Here is a 14,025-nt window from a genome sequence, read left to right as displayed (position 1 = left end):
GTAATATTTAAGTTAGGAACTTTGATTAATGATCATGAATTTAAAATATCTAATTTATATAACATTAAAACTTCAATATTTCCCGAAGTAAGCATGCAAACATTGATGTTATAAATATAATCCATTACAGTTTTTGGAGATATTTTACCTAAGAAAACAAACTTTTACCATTTCACCCGACATTCAACCAAGACCCACAACCACTGCATTCAACCCGAGATGCACGACTCACTGCGCATCATAACGAGAAGCAGGCTTGATGCAAATTCACATTATTATTTATAATTATCGACCAGTCAAAGATTCAAGTGTTCGCAGTTGTTGACCTGTTCGTGATGCTGAACACTCTGCAATAAATGGTGGACGATAAGTTATACCACGTCGAAAAGAGCAGAAATTCGAAGTAATACTTTCGAAGAACGAAAGCCAGAGATCCTGGAGTGGAAATTTATAATCGTGCAGGACTATAACGTCTAACTGTAATCGACTTGAACAACATGGAGTTTGTTTAGTATCTTAGACAAAAACACACTTCAAAGATATTTAACTTTGCTTTCTAAGATTGGCGTCTCGACGAAGGGATGATAAAAAACAACATATCGACCAAAGCATAGTATCATTAGCAATATAGCTAGACGTATCATCCGTACGAATTGTTTATCGGAAAGGAGGAATATCTGAGAGTTTGACGTCAGGAAACGCTTCATAGATTCGATACGTATGAACTTTATATGTTAATTTGTCACATTAGAGCTGTTGTATTGGCATGTCTACGTTATAAGTTGAATCAGCTAGTCCCTTTTGAACTGTGCTCATTTTGCTGTGTTTTTTAAGTCGACCATATTTTGGCTAGTGATCTCAAACGTGCAAGAGTGTGGTGAGGAGGTTTGCGATTTTGATGTTTAGAAATTGACGTCTGGTTATATATATTTTGCCCAAACCAATCCAAACTCGATGGACAATAAGATGTTTAAACTCGAAAGACCACAATATGATTCATCGTCCTCAGATTTCACATCGGAAAGTGACAATTCGCAAGCAACCGAGAATGCTTGCGTTTCATGTTTGGACGAAACTATGTTCCCACCGCGACAAAAACTTCCCGAAGGGGCTTACAAAAAACTTTTGACCGTGGCTCGAAATCTTGCTTTCGTTACACTTTTCACAAACGTCGTCGTGTCCACATTTGGGTTTTTTACCTCGACTGAATCTGGTAGCATGGCAACTTTCGGCTTCGCTTTCGATTCATTTTTTGCCATAATAGCATCGATTGTACTCATATGGCGATTTTGGTCGACTGACCTCGACAACAGCGTTGCAACACGTAGAGAAACAAATGCCACTGCAGTAATTGCCTTCTCCGTTGCTGTGTCTTCCCTGGCGATCATTGGACGCTCTGTAGGTTGCTTGTATCACTCGAAGAAGCCGAAAAACCAGTGGGAAATCATTATCTTGTCGAGTGTTAGTGTATTTGCCTTTACGATGTTATTCATTATGAAACGAATGGTTGCTGTGAAGATCGGAAGCAGCGCTTTGATGACTGATGCGATCGATTCGCTATGCGCGTCGTTGTTTGCCGTCAGCATTCTTATATCGGCGCTCGTATCGCAGTTCACGGGAAAAGTTTGGTATCTTGATGCGAGCATCGCTATAGTAGTGTCTATTTGCTCATTTGGGTACGGCATCCTCGTTATAGCGAGACTTGTTAGCATTCGCATGAAAAGGAAACGAGCTGTAATGTTCGCGATTAACGATCTAAAAGAGGGTCACGATTTGCTTTAAGAAGAGGATGCACGACCAAGTCATTGTTGGTGTCATCCTCAACTAGGGAAAAGAGATCACTGAACAAGAGAATGTTACATATCGGAACGACTTCGGTGCTTGTATGAAATGCGGTAATTGCTGTTTTTGAATACTTGTTCACGGAGGCGTCCTTGGGACGTTAATTGGCGCGGTTGTTTTATTCTTTTATTTAATCATGCCCAGTGGCTTAAGCTTGAACCAGCCTGCCCGTGGTCCTTCAAGGATGGGGTGCCCCCATCCCTATCCCCTCCACCAGAATTGGACAACAAACATTTTCTTAATAATCGTTAATAGAGCACAATATTATAAAAATTAATGTTCAGATACATACCAAATAGAGCTTTCAATTTACTCTGAGGAACACGAATTCACGAATGACCTCCAATGAGAAATATTCAGTGCTTCAAGTTACTCAAATATAAACCTACTTTTTTTTATTTTCATAACACCGTTCAGGTTGCACCCATGCAAGCTGATTGCTTGGGTGACTGATAACGATTTGTTTTTAGTAAAGCAAATTACATTCATAACCCTCCCTCCCCGAATAAAAAAATCAACGTTTCAGGTACGGCTCTTCTTGCTTATTAAGAAAATCTATAACTGCGTAGGAAAGTCGAGTACTGGTCGGTGTACATCCCACCGTTGCTGTTGAAATTTCTTATTGTTCTCCTCGAAGGAAACAAAAAAGACATGATTCTATTTGATGAACGTGAACGTTTAAACCGATTCTTTCATTTTGTTGTTTGAATATGAATACTTCGGATTTTATCAACTAACTACTGTTGGTACAAAAATAGTAATTTATCTTATGAAATGGCATGTTTGGAAAGTTACGTGTATTAATAACTTTATCTTTCGTACATCGGCTCTCACTAGCTTTGATCCTCATTTCAAACAATGATACTATTAAAGCAAGCGTTCACGCGAAAACTTCCAGTTCCATCGAAATTGAAAATTGTGTCTGAGGTATTTCTTGGCTCCGACTATATTCGGAAAGAATGAAGTGTTATTTCCTGCCTTATTTTGAGTATTTTTAGTTCATTGCGTTTATTGATGCACGTACCCATTACTCAGACGTAGAACTTTTAATACAAAAAAGGATTTTCAAATATAGAAAAGTATTTTTCAATTATAAAAAAGTATTTGCTTTTTCACGAACAATCATTTAATTTTTTCAGGCCTTTCTTTAACATCAGCGATTGCATGCGTATAAATTACTATTTTACATATCCTAATTATGTCTTGTTGATATCACAGTGATGTTTTTTAAATATATCTAGAAATTAGCAAAAAAAATTCTACTGTAGAAGTTATTAGGTCATTTTGAATAATCTTTGCCGTGAAATCATAAAACTGTGAGAAAAAATTTCATTTCATTAGCGCTTTAAGTTTTACTTCAATTCATCGACATGGAGATCTTCCTTTCCCTTTCCTTTCCTTGTCGGTCGTTTCCTTCGTCGTAAAAACAAAGATGAGGAGACCCTGTAAAATCCATTGCAGTAGGAGTAACGTCTTTTGCGCTAACAAACAGTCGCCCCCCAAGGCAAGTGCTGTGAACCCACCTCCTTGCAGGCGAAGTCTATGCCATTAACATCTCCTTTTTCCCGGACCATTTGCTATGAGCAAGCGCAAGCGTGATAGGTTTGTAGCATTACTCAGCGTTACTCATTAATTACTCATTAATTACTCAGCGTTCTTACTTCGCTATTGGTCTGAAAGTACAACTGCCTTGCAATAAGTTAAGGTTGCACCATAAAAAAATTCAATTTGACTTTTTAATTGTTAACGGCATGTACTGTAATCCAGTAGGTAAGTTTGTCATGCGTTAGATGGTAAATACCAAACGCGTTTGATACTTGTATTTTGCGACTTCGTATGAATAATAAATCAAGCTTTGCCTTCCAACCTTGGTTTGTATACAGCATAACTGACTAGATTAATAGCTCAGCGTTCCTATTGGTCAGGAAATGCAATGGAGTGGTAACCATTTATGGTATCACTTGGCTCACTGAATGTCCCTACCATGGTCCCAACTTTGTTTACCTTTACCACTGCAATGACCCAACATGTGCGCTTGTAGTTTTATTACCCGGTGACCTTGCTCGCGCTTGGAGTTTCATTACCTGGTGGCCTTGCTCTAGAGACGCGAAGTGTTGTAGTTGAAAGTTGCCATTTTCGCAATGAAAATGGAATCCTTTGTTACGTGAAGGAAGTCTGTAAGCGATGCTGCTTACCTTCATCGTGAGTTTTTCAGATGATGAATAATTTCGTTGAACTTTTAAACATGCTGCGATCATTTAACTGCTCACCGACAGAATCTCGACTGCATGGCCGCGAATCGACCGCCTTGATATATTGAACATCCGGAAGCGGCACTCGTGGAGGCCTGGGGGTATAACAGAAGAACGTTTCACTTAGAAAAAAAGTTGTATTTGGATTTTGAATGCTCGAGTCGCAAATGCGCCCGTGCCTTGTGATTTGTGTGGTACATTCGGATGTCGCATGTTCTTTTTGCTCCTCTGGAGTGCCAAGTTAAAAAATGTCTTTATGTATAGTAAAGAACAACATAAGTGCATACATTTCATGGATGATCACCTTGAAGTATATGCAAAAAAATTTGCCGTATACAATTAGAAGCATGTGACACTGAGTAGCGTATTCCATCGCAAGACTGAATGGCAAAAGTGTTGATTTAATGTGTACGTTGAGAAACGGCTTGTTATCAAGCGGTTAGGTGGTAGTTGCTTCAACTTCAATTGATGGCAATCTGTTTCTTTCAAATAACAAATCGACAACCGAAGAAAGTTTATTGCTATGCATATTTGTGTGATGTCTTTCGTTGAGTAGGCTTTAACATTAAGCATACTGATTGGAACTTGACAACTTCTTTGTTTACAGTACAGCAAAAGTGGCAAAAGGCAAAAAGGTGTCTGTGGGAGAAGTGCCATTGATATATTACATTGCCACTGTCGAAAGTCCGCTTCTCGAAGGCTCAAAATGCCGACTACGGAAAAGGAAAAGCTTCTTTCTTCATTGTCATCTTATGGTGCAACGATAACTTACGACGACGACACGAAGTCAAAGCCATCCATTTTCTTCACGTCCACTGATTCCAAAACTAGTTCGATTTGGGGCTATCCCGAAAGCGATTTGCTCAGCATAGAAAGTGATCGGTACATTACCATCAGCGAAATAAAGCACGAAATCAACAAGGCCAAGCGGGCTGCACTTGTGACATTGATCTTGACCATTTTATTTACTTCGTTAAGTTTTATTGCATCACACGAGTCCGGCAGCGCGGCAGCTTTTGGGCTTGCGTTCGAGTCCTTGCTCGCCGGCATGGCGTCGCTCATTATTCTATGGCGATTTTGGTCCGTTAAGGAAGTGGAGATACGTCAACGAAAGCGAGAATTGATCGCTCTTTTCATCATCGTAGTTTCATTACTTCTCTCTGGTATATCCGTCGGCTTCAAGTCTATAAGGGCCCTAGTTTGCACAGAGAAGCATAAGAAATCTCGAATGCTTCTCGTTCTATCGTCAATATCAGTTTTTGTATACGTCACACTGTTTGCTGTAAAATACAGAATCGCAAGACGATTGTCTAGTAGAGCGCTGCGTACGGACGCAATCGATGCACTCTGCGCAGGCCTTCTCGCCCTCAGTATAGTTGTGACGACTTCAACCCGTGAGTTTACAACTAAAGTATGGTTTTTGGACTCTATAATTGCATTGGGAGTGGCCTTATTTTCCTTTTGCTACGGTTTGTATTCTCTGTTGCATTTCACTCGACTATGCCAGTTGTATAGAAAACGAAAAAAGGCAGAGAATTTGCCAACAACAGAACATGTTCTTTGTCCAGCTGAAGTGTAAACTAATTAGCTAAGGGTTATGACTTTATGAGAATGAGGAAAGTTACTGGAAACTTAATAACTGTTATGATTTAAATTTGCTATAGAAGTAATTGTTACGCGCCGTTGTAATTAAAACAATTTAATTTGTTTCGCCGTGAAATTATGATACATGAGATGGCTTTTCAGGAAATCGTGCATTTGGAAGTAGTGCTCTGCTTAAGATCATGATCGACTTGTAGACACGGTCTTTTGAAAAATTATAGCGTTTAATTGTGCGTCTCTATTCTCGATACACTGTCAGGCATTTAAAGACTTATTAGAAAACTAGCCTTCACGAAGTTTGTGTTTATGCATTTCGAACATCTAGGTTTGTATTCTAAGCCTTTCAAGGCGAAACTGTTCAATATCAGATTAGTTTTTTTTTAACAACCCACGCGTCTGGAACATTTTACTTGCATGTAGAATTCTATTAAAAAAGATGAAAAATTCTTTATAAGCCGTTACAGATCTAACCCAGAAAACTTTAGTTATGTGTAGTTCGAAATTCCAAAAGTCGGTTTGTAACAATTGCCTCTCCTTTCTCCTCTGCGAATTGACAATTTTATTCTGGATTGTTGTGTGAATTTGTGTGCGGTCTTGTTAGAACTGAACAAATACAACGGCGTGGGCATGTGATGGAACAACTGCCTTTTCAAAGCAGAATTATTATTTTTTAATTCGCGAAGTTCAAAATATTTCATTACAATTTTCACTGTTGCTGACTTTACTTTATTTACTCGAGCCTCTTATGAACAACAATCAAATTTATTTGATGCAGTGATCGTTATTGACAGCGACGCGACGAAGTTTGTTTGCTTTATGTTTTATTTATATTGACTTATTCCTTACGGTTATCGTCCCCCATCATCACGAGAGACATATCATTCGGTGTGGAAAGTGCAACGATTACCAGAAACTCTCAGCAAATGTTCCATAACTAAACTTTCGGACAAGAATACTTGCAACAATTAAACGAATAGGTTATTAACTTAGTTTGTTGCTTCAGACAACAATGGTAAGTTCTGTTCTGTCCATCTTTATCCAAATTTGCGGGATAAGGTTTCTTGTTGTTATGCATTACCAGTTGTTTATAAGCAAAGGCTGGCTACCCTAGGAAGCGAGTGACCCAATGTCAATATGTTTTATATGTAGCGTATGCGTGCGCGCTAGGATTGCCCTAGCAATAGAGCCATGTTTTTGTTTGCACAAACCATGCAAACGCGTGATCTGGGGTTGCCCTTTCATTAGTGTAACATTACATGTTCTCTCTCCTCCATTGTGTACAACACTAGCTGTATCTAAGTGCTTCACGACAAGAACGATAACATCAGTTTTTTTGGGGGGTGTCACTGAAATTGGAACGCGGGCGCTGGTTCCAACAAATTCTTGAAAATCGTGTCTTGTCTAATCAATGACTAGGTAATTTCTCCATTGAATCATTGATGGTGTGAGTGACCTTTTAGTATACCGCCGTAAGTCTTTTTCTATGCTTTCGGTGGTCACATGGACAAGTAACACAGCAAACGTAGTGAAGATGTGGTACATAGAGTACACTATTGTACACCTGAGTATTGGAACAAAGGTCACCTACTGTGATTTATGCATTGATATGTATATTACATGGTCGGGCATTCCCGATATGATGAGGGCAAAAATTTGAAGCCGGAAGTTGACAGCTTTAATTAGATGCGCCGCCATATTGAACAGTCCCACTCGTAATAATAATCTATAGTAAAGAACCACGATAGCAATGAATTTTGGAGCGCACTGTACTTATACAACCTAAGAAATCTTTCAATGTGAAGCTGAAAGCATTCTCTTGCGATAGCATTTCTCAAATGGTGTCACAAAAATTTTGAAAAAAAATCATTTCTTAATAGTACAACTGCTTCCTACACTGAATCTTGTTAAATCTAATACGTGGCAGTTTTGTCAATGCATCATAAGAGACGCTTCTTGCAATTTTCCATAGCAGATATTGATATAATTTGTATGTCCACCTCGTGAAGTAGGACTGTTCAATATTTATGTTCACGTCATTCATTTGTCACTCAACTAGTGCCGGAAAAAAGACAATAAACCCCGGATGTATTCAAAATGTAAAACAGAAAATTTATTTATTTATTTATTTATTTACATTTATTTAAACACGATAGTATCTCAACTTAGATCCTAAAATACAACAACATATAAAAATAAAAAGTTGATTTTCAGATAGCCGTGTGATAAAATAAAATAAAAAAGGATACTACATCTAGGTAAAAAATAAACAAACAAACAAAAAACCAAGTATGAGCTATATAAAAATAAAAATATTAAATCTATAAAGTTTATGCATGCAATAGATATTTTCTTTTATCTTCAATGTTATTCCAAGCCTCTGCACCTCTATATGCAAAGCTACGTTTTAAGGCATTTGTTTTTGGTTTTGGCAAGTTGAGAACGTGATTGTTATTTTGTAATTCATACATTTCATTCGTATGTATTGAGAAAAACTGTCGAAGATAATCTGTAGAATTACTTTTCATCATTTGTATCATTAAATTCTCTAATTGCGCTTTTCTCCTTGCCTCTAAGGTGTCCGAAGAGAGTTTAGATCTTACAGAGTCTGAGGCAGGTTTATAAAAATCACCTGTAATTATTCGGCCAGCTTTATTTTGAAGTTTTTGTAATTTAATCTGTAAACTATTGGAGCAGTTGTTCCATACCAAAGCACAGTAATCAAAATGTGGCAATACAAATGCATTATAAATGACTTTAAGCGTGCCTTTGTCAAGTATTTTTTTTTTTGATCTACGCAGTACGCCAATTCCCTTGGCCGCATTTTTGGCCACATTTTCAATATGATTTTTCCAAGTGATGCATTCATCCACATCTACACCAAGTGTCTTGGTGGATGAAACACGTTTAATAGCCTCAGTCCCTATCGATAAAATTGGATCAGCACTAACTTGGGACAACTTTTGTCTTGTTCCAATTAACATATACTCAGTTTTTTTGACATTTAAGGTCAGCTTGTTACTTAAAAGCCACATATGGACTTTATGTAATTCAATTTCCAAATTTTTTGAATCTCGTTTTATGTAAAGGCACAAACTGTGAGATTTGTATCATCTGCAAAACGTGTTGGTACGGAGGAACTAAGACAATTCGGCAAATCATTTATATAAAGTAAGAAAAGAATAGAACCAAGATTTGATCCCCCGTGGTACACCCTTCGTTATATTTTAAGTGTTTGAAATAGACATTCCTACTTTACATACTCGTCTTCTGTTGCTTAGATACGAGATGAACCAGCTAAGCGCATTATTTTGTATGCCATAAAGTTCTAGTTTTTTTTTTATCAAGATGCTATGATCTACGGTATCAAAAGCATTCTGTAAATCTAAGAAAACTACGCCATTTATTAACCCTTTGTCCATGTTAAATAACCATTCATTTGTTGTTCTCAACAAGGAGGAACAAGTGGAATATCCTTTCCTATAATCAAAAAATATGCTCAGCGCATATTCTGTATCATGTTTTCATTGAGCAAAGACAACACTTAATTAAAACACACGAATATCTACTTTGAAATGAATGAAAGACTGAGCAAAATATAATTGATCGCTTTTCCAATTTTACGATCACGTGGTTTGAAAATCTGGAATGAATTTAGAAAGCGTAATAACGTGGCGTAATTAATATGGAATCATTGACAACTGGGCGTCACCAGGTTGTCCACTGTTGTTCAGCACCAAAGCATCATAATTATTCATTTCTTTAGAAATGTATTGATTTTGAAGTGATTTCCCAGTTCGACCAAACTTGGGACCTGGCTACTTCACAGGTCATACGCCTAGAAATTCTGAGTATATTTTCAGACAAGTTGTAACGATGGCAACACGCGACCTAAAAGACCTTCGGGATCAAAAATGAATTCGCTGTTAATGCAAACAAATTGCACGTGACGATTATAGCGTTCATGATCAAGAACTTATCTTTGCATTATAACATGGTTGAGTAACTTCTCATTTTAAGCGGTTATACGCACGACCGACGATGTACTGTGATTGAGTATTGCCGTCTTCTGTTTTCAATTCCAGCAATTATATTTTGCGACGGGAGTTTGTTGGGGTAGAATGTTGGCTATTATGCACGATGATGTTGCATTTATTAGCAAGAGGAGCAAGTGGATGTATTTCATAGTCTGTCCACAGAGCGATGGAGACGAATCAAAGTCAAATGGGAGCGAAGCTTTGAAGTATCAAATGACTCTTGCGTGTCGTTTATTGACGAAACCATTCTACCGAAACACAAGACTTTACCAAAGCTCTTTGCGCAACGCCTTTCGCGAATGGCTGTAACTTTGGCAAGCCTGACATTAGCGTCTACTCTGCTCATCGCGTTGCTTGCGTTTCTGGCTTCGAGCACCTCGGCAAGCTCGGCTGCTTTTGGTTTTGGATTCGATTCAGCGCTCACGTCATTCTCGTCGTTCTTAATAATATGGCGTTTCTGGACGTCGAACAAATCGTCGGTGAGCTCGATAATGAGAAAGGAAATTATTGCTACCATTGCTGTTGCAAGCAGCATGGTATTAAGTGCCGCTTGTGTATTTGCTCGGGCATATCAGTCATTGAAGCAACAGGAAAAACCCTCCGGCATGGCGTTCGTCATTGGAATATCTACGGGTAGTGCGCTTTTGTATTTACTCCTGTTCGCCGCAAAATACCGAGTTGCGTCGAGAATGGGAAGTGCAGCGCTTATGACCGATGCCGTGGACGCTCTGAGTGGTGCAATACTTGCCTTCACACTCGTCATATCGTCCGTGGTGTTGCAATATTCGCAGACTGTGTGGTTTTTGGACTCTTCAATTGCGCTGCTGATCGCCGTCTTCTCTATGTTCTACGGCGTTCTTGTTCTCGCGCGTATGATCGCTGTGTACAAGGATCGCATTATCGTGGCGTCTCCAACTTTATATATCATCAATCAAATGTAATTAACTAAATGTAAAGTTTTGCTGCAGCCATGGCTTCAATTGATTTCTTTGAGAGAAGACTGCAGCAACGCCATATAATCTATCATAGAAGCTAAACACATGATTGTGTGATTTACCATTTGACAGAGCTTAGTTATTATCATATTTTATGCTGTTTTTTTATCATGTTTTTCGCAGTTAGAATAAGTTGTAAACTTTTAAAACAATTAGTCGGATAATGAATATGAGACCATGCAATTTGGCAAAACATTCAACGCATCCTAGATAGCCGCGCTCATGTAAACAACTTTCGAAAATAAGAACCTCAAATTTGTTATATCTCGTCAGAGATGGTTGCTCGCTTTAGTCTTTCTTTTCATTGATCGCCTTCGTCCTTATTGAAGGCTATCCGATATGATATAAAATGTATGTGTTAGTGAATATCATAATTAGATCAATTAAGTGATTGACTCACTAGCTACATTCAAAAAGTACGATTTCTTTGTCGAAGGAAAGTAATGTTCTGAACAACATCTTGCCAATAGTGTGTTCATCCGTGAAAAAAATGGAGTAAAAAAAGAAGGTAAATAATACGACTTTCTCTTGAAGGAATAAAGGTCTCGTCCAGGGACGCCGGGACGTTGGAGGAAGGGGCAAATATTCATATATGCTTGTTTTCCCTGATTACTTTCTTTTGAAATCAATTATTGTTTGCAAGCTGTTACTATGAATACCAGAGTATTTGCTCCCTCTCCCCCCAAGTAATGGACATTCTGGCGTCCCTGCCCCTAGTCTTGGAGTTAATGGCAATTTTTAAAGTAAATGATTTGAACCCGGGAGTATCGTTACATGTTTGTAATTGTAGATCGTCCAGGTTGGTATAGTCCTGAGAAGGACTGTTTTGTTGTTGTTGACTGACGTTTCGACAACCTTAGCGGTAGTCATCTCCAGAGTCAAATGAGGAGTAAACGTCAGGTTAGCCGTATTTGTTATTTGGTTCTTACGTTATTGTATTGTGTGTTCAGGAAATGCGTATTGTCATTGTGAATTAGTGTGAAGTGTAATGTTTTTAGTTGTGATGTGTGATTTAGGTGTGATGTTTTTAATTGTAATGTGTGGGTGTCAATTGTGTATTGTCATTGTGAATTAGTGTGAAGTGTAATGTTTTTAGTTGATCGTTTGTTTGTATTGGGAATAAGTCGTTTGTAAGGTGCCGGTAATTGCTGTGATCTGTTCAGGGGGGTTTGTTCCAAGTTGGTATACCAACTTTCTAATGTAAGCCGTTGTCTATAGTCAGTACTGTAAGTAATGCATTTTGCCGAGTCCCAGTAAATGTTGTGCTTTGTGATTCGGTGATGTTCGGCAATGTGATTAGTTTTGTCTTGTTTCTTTGTAGCTCGTTTGTGTTCAGTAAGTCTTATGTTTAAGTTGCTGCCAGTTTCCCCGATATAGGAGGCGTGGCAGTCGAAGTAGTTTATTTTGTAAACTGCACCTTTTCGTTCGTTGGGTTGTTCTTTATCCTTTATGTTTCTTAGTACTTGTCGTAACGTTGTGATTGGTTTGTGTGCGACACGTATGTTGTATGGTCGTAAGATACGCGAGATAGTCTCAGACGTACCTTTGATGTAAGGTATCGTTGCTGTTGTCACTGAGTTGTTCGTTTCGTTGGGTTCGTTGGGTTTGTAAGTGTTGCGTTTGATAGAGTCAGAGTTATAGTTGTTTTTGTCAAAAACACGCTTGAGATAGTTGTTTTCGTTGTGTAGAGCGTCCGGTGAATCACATATGATTTGTGCAAGTCTTGTTAATGTTCTGATTGTGGTGGCTTTGTGTGATGTAGGGTTGTAAGATGATTGGTCTAGTAGTCGGTCAGTATGTGTTGGTTTGCGATAAACTGTTGTTCGTAGTTTTTGATTGTCATGTTTTACCAAACAGTCGAGAAAAGGTAGAGTTACATTTTCTTCGACATCTTTGGTAAATTGTATGTGGCTGTTCTGTTTGTTGATGTGAGTGTGAAAGTCATCAATCTCGTCTGCATGTAGTGCTGTGTTGTGTCATCTACGTAGCGGAACCAAAAAGGTAGTGCATGTTTTTGTAAGTCGTGAGTACGGTGGCCGGTACGGGTCACCAGAAAATAATTTAGAAAACATAACAAACAATAAGAAAACATCACTCAAAATCATACTACACATTTCAAAATACTCACTACACATTTCAAAATACTCGCTACACATTTCAAAATACTCACTACACATTTCAAAATACTCACTACACATTACAAAATACTCACTACACATTTCAAAATACCCACTACACATTTCGAAATACTCACTACACATTTCAAAATTCTCGCTACACATTTCAAAATTCTCGCTACACATTTCAAAATACTCGCTACACATTCGTCCCAGTCTTACCCTGGTCTGGCCTGCCCACGGTCGTCATTAGTTTCCATCTACGAAACTGACATGACATCATAAAGTAAGCATATTAAATATATAATTCCGCATTTCACAAGGCAAACAAAATGGGACATTGGGATAATAGCATGAAAATATTGGCTCAACTCTAATCAGAAATTCTTCCAGGGTTTTGCTGGACTTGGTCGGGCAACAACATTAGTAGACGATCTACATATCGCCAGCAAATGTATTTGCAGTGGCTTTCGACACATGTTCGTACTTTAATAGCAAAAATTTGAGTATATGAATTTGCATTCGCTATGTCGCGTACGTACTTGTGTGATGCGTTACAAAAATAACAAGGAAACCAAAGAGGAAATTTACACATAGTGCTATAATTTGTTGCACAAGAAACGCCAAAGAAAATGAAAAGTTCGGTAATTTCGAGTAAACGCAATAAATTTAGAACTTCAATACCAGTCACGTCAATAAGTGCATTAGTTAAACTAATGATTGTCGAATATCACCAATACAAATACAATTACATGTAATCTGTAGATTGACCACTCATGTTGTGTTGTCTAAACAAGACCAAGAAATCCCTGGAAGAAATATTACTAATAGTTCATGTACGCGTATCGCATATTTTGATGCTATTGTGGCGATATGTTTGTCTATGTGCCGAATTCCACATAGACAACATATCGCCACAATATCATCAAAATATCCTTACGCGAACTGAACTGTTAGTAATATCGGAAGCGTATATTTATATTAGCTTTCTGCCATCACGTCAATTTCGTAGATGTAAACTAATGACGACCGTGGGCAGGCCAGACCAGGGTAAGACTGGGACGAATGTGTAGCGAGTATTTTGAAATGTGTAGTGAGTATTTTGAAATGTGTAGCGAGAATTTTGAAATGTGTAGCGAGAATTTTGAAATGTGTAGCGAGAATTTTGAAATGTGTAGCGAGA

The 14,025-nt window shown here is 38.2% G+C and overlaps 3 protein-coding genes across 3 annotated transcripts; all 3 read left to right on the top strand.

Annotated features, from left to right (window-relative positions):
* The first annotated feature begins 135 nt into the window (after positions 1–135).
* On the top strand, positions 136–3,156 carry LOC124438433 (transmembrane protein 163-like). Its single transcript, XM_046988567.1, has one exon. The coding sequence runs from the start codon at positions 955–957 to the stop codon at positions 1,780–1,782; it is 828 nt and encodes a 275-aa protein (XP_046844523.1). The 5' UTR covers positions 136–954; the 3' UTR covers positions 1,783–3,156.
* A 1,270-nt stretch (positions 3,157–4,426) lies between these two features.
* Positions 4,427–5,937, top strand: LOC124438432 (transmembrane protein 163-like). Its single transcript, XM_046988565.1, has one exon. The coding sequence runs from the start codon at positions 4,801–4,803 to the stop codon at positions 5,671–5,673; it is 873 nt and encodes a 290-aa protein (XP_046844521.1). The 5' UTR covers positions 4,427–4,800; the 3' UTR covers positions 5,674–5,937.
* A 3,648-nt stretch (positions 5,938–9,585) lies between these two features.
* On the top strand, positions 9,586–11,141 carry LOC124439161 (transmembrane protein 163-like). The gene has a single exon (XM_046989390.1). The coding sequence runs from the start codon at positions 10,030–10,032 to the stop codon at positions 10,669–10,671; it is 642 nt and encodes a 213-aa protein (XP_046845346.1). The 5' UTR covers positions 9,586–10,029; the 3' UTR covers positions 10,672–11,141.
* Positions 11,142–14,025: the final 2,884 nt, after the last annotated feature.

The sequence above is a fragment of the Xenia sp. Carnegie-2017 genome, unplaced genomic scaffold (genome assembly GCF_021976095.1).
Source record: "Xenia sp. Carnegie-2017 unplaced genomic scaffold, XeniaSp_v1 HiC_scaffold_19, whole genome shotgun sequence".
NCBI lineage: Eukaryota > Metazoa > Cnidaria > Anthozoa > Malacalcyonacea > Xeniidae > Xenia > Xenia sp. Carnegie-2017.
The sequence above is the reverse complement of the archived record's forward strand: the minus strand, read 5'-3'. Positions and strand labels throughout refer to the sequence as shown.